Here is a 17,405-nt window from a genome sequence, read left to right on the forward strand (position 1 = left end):
CTGATCCAATTGCAAGCTAGATTTGGGGGCACATCTGTGGAAGACCCCTACGCTCATCTGGAGCGCTTTCTGTCAATCTGCGACACATTCAAAGTTAATGAGGTAACATCTGATGCAGTGCGACTGCGGTTATTCCCATTCTCTCTTCAAGGCGAAGCTCTTGAGTGGCTAGATGATTTGCCTGCGGGTTCCATCACTACATGGAACCAACTTGTTCAGACTTTTCTGAACAAGTATTTCCCTCCTACTAAGATGGCGAAGTTGTTCTCAGATATTATATCTTTCAAGAAAAAGGAGGGAGAATCTCTACATACGGCATGGACCAGATTTAAAAAGATGTTGAGGATGTGTCCTCAGCATAATCTCACACAAAGCCAACAAACCCAGACGTTCTATAATGGAGCAGATCCTTCAGTGCGTTCTATGCTAGATGCTGCTGCTAATGGATGCTTATTCAGGAAAACGCCAGCTGAAGCTTGGGAAATCATTGGCAACATGGCAGAGAGCAACATTGGGTGGCCGGATGTGAAGAAAAAGAAGAAAGCCGGTGTTCTAGAAGTCGATACTTTAATGGCCCTGAATGCGAAGATTGACGCGTTGACACACCAAGTGGCACTCATGAAAATAGCGCCGGTCAATCAAGCACAAGGGAATATGCAACAAGACCAGCAGTTATTTGAAGTTGAGGCTGTGAATTTTATGAGCAATCAAGGAAGGCAGACATACAACTCAAACAACAACTACAGTCAGAACTGGCAGGCCAAGCAAGAGGAGAAAAAGCCGAGTTTTGAGGAGATCATGATGAAGTGCGTGGCGAGTACTGAGGCTCGCTTGCAGAATCAGGAGAGCATACTGCAGAAGCTGGAAATTCAGATGGGCCAGATTGCAACCCAACTGTCCACACATCCTGTTGGAGTTTTGCCGAGCAACATTGAACCAAATCCAAGAGGCGTGAATGCTATTATGGTCGTGACTCGAGCACAGTCTGAAGCACCTGAGCAGAAGACGGACAAAGAAAAGATGATAGAGGGGCCAAAAATTTCAGAAGTCAAGGAGGATGTGCGTGCTAAAAATTCCTCCACGGCAGGTAAGAAAGGTAAGACTTCGAAATTTGAAGTTAATGAGAATGTTGATATATCTACTTTACCTTTCCCCCATAGAGCTAAGCAACTGTTGTTTGGTTCTCAATTTAAAAAGTTTCTTGAAATCTTCAAGAAACTGCATATTAACATACCTTTTGCAGATGCTTTAGCTCAGATGCCGAATTATGCAAGATTTCTGAAGGAATTGCTGAAAAACAAGAAGAAATTGGATGATATTACGCAAGTCACGATGAATGAGGAGTTCTCGGCGGTGTTGAACAAGAAGCTTCCACCAAAAGTGCAAGATCCAGGGAGTTTTTCTATACCCTGTCAAATTGGAAGTCTGTCTTTTGATAATGTTTTGTGTGATCTAGGGTCGAGCATAAATTTAATGCCATATTCTATTTCTCGAAAAGTAGGTGTAGAGAATATTGAACCTGCTGCTATATCTCTCAAATTTGCTGATGGCTCTATTAAATATCCGAGAGGAGTAGTAGAGAATGTCCTAGTCAAGATAGACAAGTTGATTTATCCTATAGATTTTGTTATTCTTGACATGGATGACGATGGTGAGGTGCCTATGATTTTAGGGCGTCCTTTTCTTGCTGCTAGTAGAGCGTTAGTTGATGTTGAGAGAGGAGAGTTAGTTTTGAGACTGAACGATGAGCAAGTTATATTTAAAATGTTAACGTCAGCTACTGAGAGCCCAATTTTAAAATCTTTCTCTGCGATTTATTTGGTTGATATGATTCATGATTATAATGATGAATGTTTGCAGGTACAACTCTCTGTAGGAATTAGTCCCTTGCACAATTTCTTTAACGGTGTAGCATGCAAGTGCAGGACTGACCTGAGTTTTTCACAGACGGTGGATAAACCACCTTGAATTTTGCCACTTAAGAGAGGAGTATAGTCGGGTTATAGACTAAAAATTTAGCGCTGACTGGGAGGCAACCCAGTGTTTTTGTTTTTGCTTTTTATTTTGTTTTTGTTTTTGCTTTTGCTTTTTATTTGATTTTTGTTTCTTTCCCATGCCAGTTTGTCGTGCCTGCCGATTTATCTAGACTGCTGCTACCGTCCCGGCTGATACTGTCAAGAAGGAAGAGGATGAATCAAAAACCAGGGGAGTGTTATTTTTGTTTTCATTTTGTTTTTGTTCGTTTCGCATTCTGTTCATTGTTCTGAAGCATTGAGGGCAATGCTTTGGATAAGTATGGGGGGTAGACTAGTTTATTGCATTGTTTGTTATGTTTGTTTTGCATCTGTCGTGTTTCGTATTTGTTTGCATACAGTTTGTGTTTTTTGTTGTTTGCATTGTTATGAGTAGGATGAGTCATAATAGCCAATGATGATGAAGTTTATTTGAAAAAATTGTTTTTTTTTAAAAAAATTTGCTCTTGACTTGACATGAGAAACTGTAGGTTAAACCGTGAATATTTTTAAGCACTTGTGTTAGACCAGTGGACTGTAATGAAAGATTTGATGAAGTTTCTGTCTGTTTGACCATTGCACGGCAATATGTGGTTTGTGGATCTTGATTGTGTTCTATGAATTTTGATAAGGCTCTAGTAAGACACTTATGATCTTGGGCGCACCTAGAAAAAAAAAATTTATTCAATTCCATCCGGGCTTTGAAAGGATTAAAATCCTATAAAAAAATAAAATTTAAGGCTAAGTATACAGATTAAATGGGATTGATGCTCCATCCGGGCTATAGACGAGGGGATTAGAAAGAAAAAATAGAATGATTTTTCGTATCCTAGAAAGTTATAGCTAAGTCAGCGGGTAATTATTGTGGCTAAAGCAATACCGGGTGCAAAATCCGAAGGTGTGTAATTCATTATCTGAAGGGAGGTGGGTTTAGTCTAGAGGTCGTTGAAAGGAATTGACACTTGAAGAGTGAAACTTGCACTGATTTGTCATAGTTCGCTAAGCAGATTTGAGACGAATTCGATCTAAGTTGCATGAAACTGGAATGACATTTCACACACGCACGTTCACGTTAAACCGAAGGTGTATTATGAAAATTTGAGAGCATGTCTGTGTTTTTGGTTTTGTGATTGAACTTCTCGGAGGCTGTGCACATTCATGATTCGTCCTCACTTATGTTTTTATTTGCATGTTGTTTTTGCATGTCTTGCTCGAGGGCGAGCAAGGTTTAAGTATGGGGGTGTTGATAAGTGCATTTTGTATGCATTAGTTTGTGTTATTTTTATACTTATTTTGTGTGCATTCATATTGTTTTTATGTGTGTTTATGTGTTTTAGTGCATGTGTGTGCATTTCACTCTCTCGGTTAATTTTGTAGGAAAATGAATTGTTGAAGAGTGAATTACAAAGGAGCCTTGGTAAAAAATTCAAATTTAATTTTAGAGATCCAAATCCAATCTCCACCGTTCAAATTTAAGTTCAAGATGTTTTAAAGCTGTTGTCCAAATTTCATCTCGATCCGACGACTGAAACTCAATATATGATTTTTGCAAAAAAACTGCGCGCGGGAAAGAACACATACACGAACCTGGCACGAGGTCCGTGCACATCGCGAAAATTTCAGAATTCGGGCAGAAAACTGCTCGCTCGAGCGAGACTTGTGCTCGCTCGAGCGAGCCGCGCGATCAGAGTTTTATTTTTAGAAAATTCCTTGGCCGAGCATGATACAATATTTTTAATATTTGGACATATAAATACCCTTTCAACCATCAGATTAAGGGTTCCAGATTTCAGAGAATTTCAGACGGAAGGCGGCTACTGTTACCAGGCTTGGGAGAAGATTTCTTCTTCTTTTATTTTATTTTATTTTTAATTTTCATGATTAAAAACCTTGTTTGATCATGAATTTATTTATTGAGTAGTTTTCTTTCTTCGATCAAGGCCACGTGATTGGGCCAGACAATTTATGTAGAAAACTTGGTTTGTTTATTTGAGATTTTTAGACTTGATTTGATTTTATTGATTATCGAATTTATATTTGTCTTGTGAATTTCCTAGCCAGTTATTTGCTTGCTTGTTAATCGATTTCAAGTCGACAGAGGAGGTTTTGGAATTCGATCACTTCAATAATCAACATAGTGTAAAACTGACTAGAAATAGAATTCGGTTTCATTATGCTATTTAGGTGTTTACTAAATTTTTACAGTTATTCATGCATTCAAATTTGATTAGAATTACGAAAGATTAGTTCATAAATATTTGAATAGGTTTGATTGTTCTAGAAATAGTCCTTCGAACAAATTAGGAAAATTCCCGTGAATTAAGATTAAGTCCGATATCTTAGATCGACTGCTTGTTACATGAATTGTCTGGTACCTACGTGAGTCCTTGATCGAATTTTTTCCATATTTGAATTAATCCAAATTTTCCAGCTGCATTTTATTTAATTTAATTTTAATTGCAACTTTTTATTATTAGTTTAAAATCTGAATCACCTTTATTCATTAGTCTAGATTAAGTAGAAATAAATATATTTTGGTATTCATATATATACAGTCCCTGTGGGTTCGACATCTGGACTTTTGTTCACTATATTATAATTTGACCTGGTGCGATTGCCAGTTGATTTTTAATCATACCGATTAAGCCGGTCAACAACCAAATCGAATGTCCAAATGAATTAATCCAAATACAACAGAAACAAAAGCCTAGACAAAGCCTTGCTGGTCATCAATCTCCTAAGCTCTCCTGGAACCACCCGCCTTATCCAGCCGCAGACCTGCCCCATGGAATAGGGTGTCCAGATACAACAAAGTACGGGACGTGAGCATGATAATCTCAGTATGATGTTGGAGAACGCGGCGATCAGATCAATCAGAATTGATACCCGGTGCAGCGGAAGTTTAAAAATTTTATATGGAACGATTCCATAATGGGTATCAAAACCTTACGATTAAATTATGTGTGTAAAAATTAAATAACAATTATAAATTTTTACCTCCAATCTCGAAGCGAGATTATGGACACCAACAGATTGCTCTGCTCTTGTTGTATATCCCTAGAACTGATGGACGAACTGTTCTTCAATCAGGTCCACGAACGGATATTTAATCCCTCTGATAGATTGCACTAGAAAATCTATCAGAAGTTTCTACGAAGAGAATTAACGAATTTGATCCGTTAAACCAGACTGTAATTCAAAATTCACAGGCTGGATTTTCCCGAGTAGAGAGGGAAGGGGGGGGGGGGGGGGCGGCCACTTTAGAGAGAAAATAACTAGGTTTTCAAAAATTGTGACCTGTTGTATCTAATTTCTGTACTGCAATAACTTATTTATAATGTAGGCCGCTAACAGCTTAGGGCCCATTAGTCATAAGTTCAAGCCCGACAAGCAAATCCCGCATGTTCAGAAATTAATATAAAATTCATCATGACTCCGATTGATAAACCGATTTCACCAATGTGCACAGAAACCATTTCTGCACCTTTTAAAGTCAAGATAAATTTTTTTGAATCCGAATTCAGTGGTTTCCAAAAATGCCCATCCCTATGTCATTTTAGGAAATCTTACTCCTCTACTCTTAAATAAGAAGTCCAACTTCTTCGTTCATTAAATTTAACTCTTTAAATTTAACTATCTCAACGGGGATTAAAAATCCATTACTCTGTGTGACCCTCAATGGTTCAGGGATACAGCTAGCCGTGGGCTCACAACTCCTTGTGACTCGGAACAACAATTTCCGACTTGCCCATCAAATCATGGTAAGAGCGCCTAGCAACATCGCCCCATGATTCCCTAGGTATCACTGATAGTGCCTGCAAGAACCAATAGATTTTGGTTAGCGTACAGTACGGTCCCTTCATCCATATATCCCGATCGAATCAACAACCATTGGTAAATCGAGAGTCGTTCGAGATTCGATAACTATGCAATACATCTTGAAGATCAAATAGTGACATCGCATGTGTTACTAAGAAACCATTTCTTAAAACACATCATGTACTCTGGCCAGAGATTCGTCACATTAATATCTCCTCAGATCGCATAGGATATCCACACTCGCAAGTATGTGGTGAATCCTTGACAACAAAGCATCGACTCCTATATGTGTTGTAACTGTACCCAATCCCGACACCTGATGACCCCAATAGATTCGGTAAACAAGTCAAAGCACAGTACTAGCATATAGAGTCTCAATGATGTTTCAAGTAGTAAGGACTAATGGTGTACAACCAAAACCGCGGACTTTATCCACTCGATAAGTGATAACCACTTGGAAAGTCCGGATAGGGTAGTTCGATCATTCATCGTATGAATATCCATTTGCATGCTTCGAACATCTCTATGTTCCTTACCAATGAAACGTGGTACTCTGCATCGCAAATGCTAGTCTCAAACTCGAGCGATCCTTATCCTTATTATCGGATGGCTCAATCGACTAGGAACAGTTTAGAATATACAGTGACTATAAGATGTGTTTCATGATAGAAATCTTCATGTTCTACCACATCTTACATACACTATAGTATATTCAAGGTCTTTATCAAAACAACAATAGTATATCACAATATAACAATATGAATAAAGATAAAGTCATTGCCATTAATAAAAGTGTAAATTATATTAAACAAAAGATTGTTTATACAAAGAGTCATCAAAGCCCTTAGCCACAAGTTGGCTCACCGGGCACCTACTCTTTCAATCTCCCACTTGCCCTAAAGCCAACTAGTCATACTACATAGACCCATTGCTTCGCGATGTTTGTCAAATAATGGTCCTGGCAAGGGCTTAGTAAGTGGATCAGCGATATTGTCTGCAGAGGCCACTCTTTCGACAGTGATATCTCCTCTTTCCACAATATCTCGGATGATGTGGTATTTCCTCAGTACGTGTTTGGATCTTTGATGAGACCTTGGTTCCTTTGCCTGAGCAACGGCACCCGTGTTGTCACAGTACACCGGGACTGGACCAACAACTTCAGGAATGACGCCCAACTCTTGGACGAAATTCCTCATCCAAACGGCCTCTTTAGCAGCAGCTGATGCTGCAATGTATTCTGCCTCAGTGGTGGAATCCGCTGTGGTGTCCTGCTTGGAACTCTTCCAAGAGACAGCACCGCCATTGAGCATGAATACAAATCCAGAGGTTGACTTCAAGTCATCCACGTCACTTTGGAAGCTAGAGTCGGTATAGCCTTCCAATTTTAGTTCTCTTCCTCCATATACCATGAACATATTCTTAGTTCTTCGTAAGTACTTAAGAATGTCCTTCACGGCTTTCCAATGCATTTGACCGGGATTAGCTTGATATCTGCTCGTGACACTCAGAGCAAATGCTACATCCGGTCTGGTAGATATCATCCCATACATGATACTACCTATGGCTGACGCATATGGTACATGTGTCATTTTCTCTATCTCTTCATCAGTCTTGGGACACATAGACTTGGATAGAGAAACTCCATGACACATGGGTAGATGTCCTCTCTTGGACCCATCCATTGAAAACCGTTTCAATATGGTATCAATGTAGGTTGATTGAGTGAGTCCTATCATTCTCTTAGATCTATCTCTATAGATCTGTATCCCTAGAATATAGGATGCCTCACCCAAATCCTTCATCGAGAATCTACCTGATAACCATATTTTGTTGACTGCAACATCCCTACGTCATTCCCAATGAGTAGGATGTCATCAACATAAAGTACTAAGAATGTCACAGCATCCTTAACTACTTTCTTGTACACGCATGGTTCCTCCGGGTTCTTGATGAAACCAAAATCCTTTATTGTTTCATCAAATTTCTGGTTCCAACTTCTTGATGCTTGTTTTAGACCATAAATTGATCTCTGAAGCTTGCATACCTTATGCTCTCTTCCCATGGATGTGTACCCCTCAGGCTGCTTCATATAGATTTCTTCCTTAATGTCTCCGTTAAGAAAAGAAGTCTTCACATCCATTTGCCATATCTCATAGTCATACCAAGCAGCTATGGCAATAAGGATTCTTATGGACTTGAACATTGCAACGGGTGAAAAGGTTTCATCATAGTCAACTCCTTGTCTTTGAGTATAACCTTTCGCCACCAATCGCGCCTTGTAGGTCAATACCTTACCATCAGGCCCAAGCTTTCTCTTGTAGATCCATTTACACCCTATTGGAACAATTCCATCGGGAGGATCTACTAAAGACCAAACTTGGTTTGTATGCATCGAATCTATTTCCGACTGCATAGCTTCAAGCCATAAATTTGAATCCGCATCAGAAATTGCTTCCTTGAAGTTTTTTGGATCACATCCAACATCGGGTTCATCTTGATCCCCTTCAAGAAGAAGACCATATCGAATAGGAGGTCTAGAAGTCCTCTCGGATCTTCTAGGTATAGGCGTGTCTATCAATGGTTCCTGAGGTGTAGGATCGTTATTTTGTATTTCGGGTTCTTCTCGAATTTCTTCGAGTTCCATCATCTCGCCTTTTTTATCCAATAAGAACTCCTTCTCCAAGAAGGTGGCATTCCTCGAAACAAACACCTTTGTTTCAGCAGGATGATAGAAATAATATCCGATTGAATTCTTCGGATACCCTACAAAATAACATAAGGTGGATCGACTATCCAACTTATCTCCCACTGTCTGCTTCACGTAAGCAGGACATCCCCAAATCCTCAAGTACGAATACTTAGGAGCTTTGCCATTCCATAACTCGTATGGTGTTTTGTCCACTGATTTAGTGTGGACGTTGTTCAACAACAATACCGCCGTTTCAAGCGCATAGCCCCAAAACGAAGGTGGAAGCTCAGTGAAGCTCATCATGGATCGAACCATGTCCAACAAAGTTCAATTACGACGCTCCGATTCACCATTCAGCTGAGGTGTCATAGGAGGAGTCCACTGAGAGAGAATCCCATTCTCTTTCAGATAGTCCAAAAACTCGGTACTCAAGTATTCTCCACCTCGATCCGATCGAAGTGCTTTAATACTTTTACCTAGCTTGTTTTCTACTTCAGCCTTGAATTCTTTGAACTTTTCAAATGCTTCAGACTTATATTTCATTAAATATAAATACCCATACCTAGAATAATCATCAGTAAAGGTAATGAAGTAGGTGTGGCCATATTGAGTACCAACTCTAAATGGACCACAAACATCTGTATGGATCAAATCCAACAGATTTTGACTACGCTCAGGTTTCCCCTTAAAAGGAGATTTAGTCATTTTTCCTTTTAGGCAGGATTCACAAGTAGGTAGAGAGTTAATATCAGACATATCAAACATGCCCTCTCCCACTAGCTTGTTCATCCTCCTTGAGGAAATATGACCTAGCCTAGCGTGCCAAAGGTTTGCCGGGTTTTGACTATCGATTTTCCTTTTGTTTGTTGTTGCCGGTTTATCAACATAATTTATTGGAACGTCTTTTAGTTTTAAGTTATATAGATCATTTTCAAGTTGTCCATTTCCAATCAAACATTCAATCTTGTAAATATTGCAAATCTCATTCACAAAATTGCAAGAATAACCATCTCTATCAAGCATAGAAACAGAAATAATGTTTTTAATCAAATCCGGAACAAATAAAACATCTCTCAAAAGTAACTTAAAACCGTTCTGCAAAATTAAATAAATATCTCCCACAACTTTAGCTCCAACTCTGGAACCATTTCCGAGCCTCAGCTGGGTCTCACCCATTCTAAGCCTGCGACTTCTTGTCATCACCTGCAAATCATTGCAAATGTGAGATCCACATCCGGTATCCAATACCCAAGAAGTAGTATTAAGTGAAACATTTATTTCAATATAGAACATACACTTCGCAGTTCGCAACTGCTCTAGATATTCCTTGCAGTTACGCTTCCAATGACCGGGCTTCTTGCAGTAATGGCAAACATCCTTGGATTTTTCCATGTTTGAAGCCTTTGTCTTGTACTTCTTCTCGGGTTCGATTTTCTTGGGTGGGGCAGAACGTTTCTTACCCTTTGTACTTGGCCCCTTCTTAGCAGAAGAAGAGGAGCCCACCAAGAAAGCCGGTTTATCCTTCTTTAAAGTGGATTCATATGTCACAAGCATATTGACCATCTCTTCAAGGGAGGCCTCTATCTTGTTCATATTGAAATTCACCACAAATCCGTCAAACGAAGAAGGAAGAGATAGAAGTAGTAAGTCCACGTTGAGTTCATGCTCCAACACCAAATCAAGGGTTACCAACTTCTGTATGAGCCAAATCACTCGTACCCCATGATCACGGACCGAAGTCCCTTCACGCATGCGACACGTCATTAGCTCCTTTACAGTAGCGAACCTTTCAGCCCTCGATTGAGCCCCAAAAAGTTCCTTGAGTTGTACGTGAATGTCAGCAGCATTCACGGTGTCCTCAAATCGCCTCTGGAGTTCATCAGACATCGAGGCTTGCATATAGCATTTGGCTTTGATATCATGGTCCCACCATGTATCAAGTTTGGCTAACTCTTCCGGACTTATGTCAGCTGGTGCTTCCTTCGGAGGAGATTTTTCTAACACGTAGAGCATCTTCTCCGAAGTCAAGACAATCTTCAACTTACGGAACCATTCCGTATAGTTTGCGCCAGTCAATTTATTTTGTTCGAGGATCGAGAAAAGTGGATTACACGAATTCATCTTTATGAAATACTGAAAAGAAACAGACAAATATCAGTGATTGTTTAATTAATTTACTAAGACATAAAATAGGCGAAATTTATTTTATGAATCTCACTCCCACTATTTTAACGATTTCACTACCCTCTAGTGAAAACGGGAAACTATTTTCCTTAGTGAGAACATGGAGTCCAATTGACAAACTATGGTCCCGAATAATATCAGCCAACCATAATTTTCAAAAGGTAGAGCCCAATTGCTTCCAAAGCAACCTCCATGTTTTTATCTCATGTCCAATAAGGGCCCAATAATATGACGCCGTTTATTGTGACATGTCAAGATGACCCATCAATATTAAGTTGTGATGGACGGTCGCCATGTGGATCCCCCAATAATATGAGCCGATCCCATGGGAGTTCCACCCAACTTACAACATGTGTCGATCCAATGTACAGCTTTCCGACGAACGGGCCCCCCCAATAATATGAGCCGGACCGTATCCGCGGGTAGCATCTCATACATTGATCGTTGATGGAAGGTAGGAACATTTAAACAAATTTAAATTTCCTTTATTTATCTTGATATCAATTTTAAATCATATTTAAAATGAGGGATTTTAATTTTGAAAATTTGTCTCATCATTTTTAAAATTTTGTATGCTTGCCGGATTCACACAATTTTGTCTAAAACATGCATACAACAATAATATCACATATTATATAGGATGATCGATTCCATTTCTAATCGACCCGTGGTTGCCAATCACGAGTCTTAGTCCAATCCTAGGTAATATGCAGTATGCAATGCAATCCTATTACATTGTGCTTCCAATTTACATTTCTTCTGTCTTTATTGTCTGCTGGGCCCACCTCCGTCTTCAAATCTTCATCTCCCACTAAATCTAATGTATTTACAATAAATAACAATGACAAGTAGGGGATACATTTTTAAGGGGTGGGAACGGGCTATAAACCAAGCCCACTTTTATTACATATGACAATTCATATTGGGCCATAAACCAGACCCATTAATAAATCCAACAACAATAAAAACAAATGTAAATTCCTAACATACACCTACAAAATTGGTCATGGCAATCGATCATCCTTATCCAATAACATTTAATTCAAAATTAATTTATTGGATAACATGCAATGGCAATTTAAATTTAAAAGGATAAAATCATATTCCATATATAAAATCTTATTTTACATACAAAATCATATTTTATCTTTTTATCAAATAAAATCATATTTTATCTATAAAATCCAATTTTATACATAAAATCATATTTTACTCAATATATCCATAAGATCATATCTTATCATCAATTGTACCAAAAATAATTAATTTCAAAATTTAATTTAACGGATAAAATATTTAAATTTTCAAAAATTCAAATTTATCCAAAAATCAATTTTAAAATTTTCGGACTCGAACAATTCGATCCGACGCCTCGTGGACCAATCAAAAATAATTTTCGATCGGACCAAAAATAGAATTTTAACATATTAAAATTTAATTTTAAAATTAAAAAATTAATTTTTCCGCGGGCCGCCCGGGACACTCCCGGGCAGCCCGGCTGCCCCTAGGGCAGCGACGATCGCTGCCCGGGTTTTGCCCGAAAATTTTTTTTATTTTGTTTCAAAAAACCGAGGCTTAAAAATTTTTGTACAATCGATTAATTTAATCGCTTGATCTGAGCAACCTGTCTCTGATACCACTGTTGGAGAACGCGGCGATCAGATCAATCAAAATTGATACCCGGTGCAGCGGAAATTTAAAAATTTTATATGGAACGATTCCATAATGGGTATCAAAACCTTACGATTAAATTGTGTGTGTAAAAATTAAATAACAATTATAAATTTTTACCTCCAATCTCGAAGCGAGATTATGGACACCAACAGATTGCTCTGCTCTTGTTGTATATCTCTGAAACTGATGGACGAACTGTTCTTCAATCAGGTCCACGAACGGATATTTAATCCCTCTGATAGATTGCACTAGAAAATCTATCAGAAGTTTTTACGAAGAGAATTAACGAATTTGATCCGTTAAACCAGACTGTAATTCAAAATTCACAGGCTGGATTTTCCCGAGTAGAGAGGGAAGGGGGGGGGGGGGCGGCCACTTTAGAGAGAAAATAACTAGGTTTTCGAAAATTGTGACCTGTTGTATCTAATTTCTGTACTGCAATAACTTATTTATAATGTAGGCCGCTAACAGCTTAGGGCCCATTAGTCATAAGTTCAAGCCCGACAAGCAAAGTCCGCATGTTCAGAAATTAATATAAAATTCATCATGACTCCGATTGATAAACCGATTTCACCAATGTGCACAGAAACCATTTCTGCACCTTTTAAAGTCAAGATAAATTTTTCTGAATCCGAATTCAATGGTTTCCAAAAATGCCCATCCCTATGTCATTTTAGGAAATCTTACTCCTCTACTCTTAAATAAGAAGTCCAACTTCTTCGTTCATTAAATTTAACTCTTTAAATTTAACTATCTCAACGGGGATTAAAAATCCATTACTCTGTGTGACCCTCAATGGTTCAGGGATACAGCTAGCCGTGGGCTCACAACTCCTTGTGACTCGGAACAACAATTTCCGACTTGCCCATCGAATCATGGTAAGAGCGCCTAGCAACATCGTCCCATGATTCCCTAGGTATCACGGATAGTGCCTGCAAGAACCAATAGATTTTGGTTAGCGTACAGTACGGTCCCTTCATCCATATATCCCGATCGAATCAACAACCATTGGTAAATCGAGAGTCGTTCGAGATTCGATAACTATGCAATACATCTTGAAGATCAAATAGTGACATCGCATGTGTTACTAAGAAACCATTTCTTAAAACACATCATGTACTCTGGCCAGAGATTCGTCACACTAATATCTCCTCAGATCGCATAGGATATCCACACTCGCAAGTATGTGGTGAATCCTTGACAACAAAGCATCGATTCCTATATGTGTTGTAACTGTACCCAATCCCGACACCTGATGACCCCAATAGAGTCGGTAAACGAGTCAAAGCACAGTACTAGCATATAGAGTCTCAATGATGTTTCAAGTAGTAAGGACTAATGGTGTACAACCAAAACCGCGGACTTTATCCACTCGATAAGTGATAACCACTTGGAAAGTCCGGATAGGGTAGTTCGATCATTCATCGTATGAATATCCATTTGCATGCTTCGAACATCTCTATGTTCCTTACCAATGAAACGTGGTACTCTGCATCGCAAATGCTAGTCTCAAACTCGAGCGATCCTTATCCTTATTATCGGACGACTCAATCGACTAGGAACAGTTTAGAATATACAGTGACTATAAGATGTGTTTCATGATAGACATCTCCATGTTCTACCACATCTTACATACACTATAGTATATTCAAGGTCTTTATCAAAACAACAATAGTATATCACAATATAACAATATGAAGAAAGATAAAGTCATTGCCATTAATAAAAGTGTAAATTATATTAAACAAAAGATTATTTATACAAAGAGTCATCAAAGCCCTTAGCCACAAGTTGGCTCACCGGGCACCTACTCTTTCATATGAGAGTATGAGTATACGGTATTATATGTGCATGTATGCAAGTGAACTGTGTACCAAGACACGAGGTCAAGAATATCTGATCAAGAACAAACTTGGGTCCTGGTATGTGTCACGCTGATCCGTCGCTACAGGAGGTGACCAACATACTCAGAAGCCCTGATGGTGACCTAACACAAGTACACATGTCCAACCAAATATCAGTGACCTAACACGAGATCCGTGTCCAACTGATTTTGGTGACCTAACACGTGTCTCTGTGTCCAACCATCTACTGACACGATAAATATCCCAATACTGGATATCGCAAGGATACAGTCTCAATATGCTCATGTATGCAACATACAGTCGTGACATGGTTTATATATAAAGGCATATAAAACATGCAATCACATAATCCATGCAAACACATAATACATGCATACTCAATCAGGATATCTCGAATAATACTTCCGTACCTTACTATGGAAGATCCTAGAAGCTCCCATTTAGGTCCAAGCCTACCATGCAACACTACAACATAAATAACTCATGCATTACCTAGCATGCCAAACATCACCTACTAGGTTCTAAAAGCCTTAATTAAACTATAGTCTACTTCCTGTTTACTATAGGGAACCAAAACCATACATTCGTCCGTCGTCAGCCCGCTGATGACGCATGCCCCAGAGCCTGGGCATAGCCTAGCTACGACCCCTAGATGCCTTGCCAGAGCTCCGCCGCCTGGATGCTACTGCGGACACTGTCCTCTATAAAAATATACTATTTCCTACTCCAACTCTTAAAGAAAGAGTCCCGAAGCCCTTAAATAAAGCGATTACCGGGAGAGGAGAGAAATTTTTGCACTTAAAAATGAGGGATTCAGACCCCTATTTATAGACGAAGTTCAGACGGTCCGAACTGGGTTCGGATGGCCCGAACTGCCACTTGTCCGAGCCATTTTGACACCTGGGCTCTGCTGAGTTCGGACGGCCCGAAGTGGTTCGGAGGGCCCGAAGTGGTCCGGGTGCTCCGAACTATTTGGTCCTTCTGAACTCATTTTTGGACCCCCGGGACCTACCCTACCATTTTCGGACGTTTCGGATCTGATTTTCCACTTATTTTTACCAAATAAGAACTCCTTAAACATGTTTTGACACTTTTAAAATTATATGTCATTTTTAACATGTTTAGAATCACTTAATCTTGTAAAATGGAACCGGGCTGTTGGAAAAACTGGCGTTCAGATCAATCACGATTGATACCCGGTGCAGCGGAAGTTTAAAAATTTTATCATGGAACAATTCCATGGTGTGGGTATCAACCATTCAACGATTAAATTATTGTGTGTGTAAAATTCAAATAACAATTAATTTAAATTTTACCTCCAATCTCGCAACGAGATTAATGGACACCAACAGATTTTATCTGCTCTTGTTGTCTCTCCCTGGAACCGATGAACTCCTTCAATCAAGTCCACGAACAGAGGTTTAATCCCTCTGATAGATTGCACTAGAAAATCTATCAGAAGTTTTCTGCGAAGAGAATAAACGAATCTGATTCGTTATTCCTTACTGCGATTCAAAATCACAGACCGGAAAATCTCGGGCAGAGTATGGGGAGGGTTCGGCCGAAACAATCTTTAAGAGGAACTAGGGTTTTCGATTTTTGCTCTAAAAAATTATGACCTGTTGTGTGTAATTTCTGTACTGAAATAACTTATTTATAATGCAGGCCACTAACACCTTAGGGCCCATTAATCATAAGCTGGGGCCCGACAAGCAAAGCCCGCTCGTTCAGAAATTAATATAAAATTCATCGTGACTCCGATTGATGAACTGATTTCACCAATGTGCACAGAAACCATTTCTGCACATTTTAAAGTCAAAATAAATTTTCCTGAATCCGAATTCAGTGGTTTCCAAAAATGTCCATCCCTATGTCATTTTAGGAAATCCTACTCCCTTACTCTTATTTAAGAATTCCAACTCCTTAGTTCATTAAATTTAACTCTTTAAATTTAACTATCTCAACGGGGATTAAAACTCCATTACACTGTGTGACCCTCAATGGTTCAGGGATACAGCTAGCCGTGGGCTCACAACTCCTTGTGACTCGGAACAACACTTTCCGACTTGCCCAACGAATCATGGTAAAGCGCCTAGCAACATCGCCCCATGATTCCCTAGGTATCACTGATAGTGCCTACAAGAACCAGTAGATTTTGGTTAGCGTACAGTACGGTCCCTTCATCCATATATCCCGATCGAATCAACAACCATTGGTATATCGAGAGTCGCTCAAGATTCGATAACTATGCAATACATCTTGAAGATCAAATTAGTGACATCGCATGTGCTACTAAGAAACCATTTCTTAAATCACATCAAGTACTCTGGCCAGAGATTTGTCACACTAATATCTCCTCAGATCGCATAGGATATCCACACTCGCAAGTATGTGGTGAATCCTTGACAACAATGCATCGACTCCTATATGTGTCATAACTGTACCCAATCTCGACACCTGATGACCCCCATAGAGTCGGTAAACGAGTCAAAGCACAGCACTAGCATATAGAGTCTCCATGATGTTTCAAGTCGTAAGGACTAATGGTGTACAACCAAAACCGCGGACTTTATCCACTCGATAAGTGATAACCACTTGGAAAGTCCGGATAGGGTAGTTCGACTATTCATCCTATGAATATCCATTTGCATGCTTCGAACATCTCCATGTTCCCTACCAATGAAACGTGGTACTCCGCATCGCAAATGCTAGTCTCAAACTCGAGCGATCCTTATCCTTATTATCGGACGGCTCAATCGACTAGGAACAGTTTAGAATATACAGTGACTATAAGATGTATTTCATGATAGACATCTCCATGTTCTACCACATCTTACATACACTATAGTATATTCAAGGTCTTTATCAAAACAACAATAGTATATCACAATATAACAATATGAAGTAATATAAAGTCATTGCCATTAAAAAGTGTAAATAATATTAAACAAAAGATTGTTTATACAAAGAGTCATCAAAGCCCATAGCCACACAGTTGGCTCACTGGGCACCCACTCTTACAATCTCCCACTTGCCCTATAGCCAACTAGTCATACTACGTAGACCCATTGCTTCGCGATGTTTGTCAAACAATGGTCCTGGCAAGGGCTTAGTAAGCGGATCAGCGATATTGTCTGCAGAGGCCACTCGTTCGACAGTGAT

At 39.2% G+C, this 17,405-nt stretch overlaps 1 protein-coding gene across 1 annotated transcript in view; it reads left to right on the forward strand.

Moving 5' to 3' along the window:
- The first annotated feature begins 345 nt into the window (after nucleotides 1–345).
- LOC140877397 (uncharacterized) overlaps nucleotides 346–17,405 on the forward strand; it is a 28,669-nt gene continuing 11,609 nt past the window's right edge. Inside the window, exons 1-3 of the mRNA XM_073280932.1 lie at nucleotides 346–1,087; nucleotides 1,244–1,423; nucleotides 1,622–1,860. Coding sequence (XP_073137033.1) covers nucleotides 346–1,087; nucleotides 1,244–1,423; nucleotides 1,622–1,860 — 1,161 coding nt within the window. The remainder of the gene's footprint in view (nucleotides 1,088–1,243; nucleotides 1,424–1,621; nucleotides 1,861–17,405) is intronic.

This window comes from Henckelia pumila, chromosome 2 (genome assembly GCF_033568475.1).
Source record: "Henckelia pumila isolate YLH828 chromosome 2, ASM3356847v2, whole genome shotgun sequence".
Lineage (NCBI taxonomy): Eukaryota > Viridiplantae > Streptophyta > Magnoliopsida > Lamiales > Gesneriaceae > Henckelia > Henckelia pumila.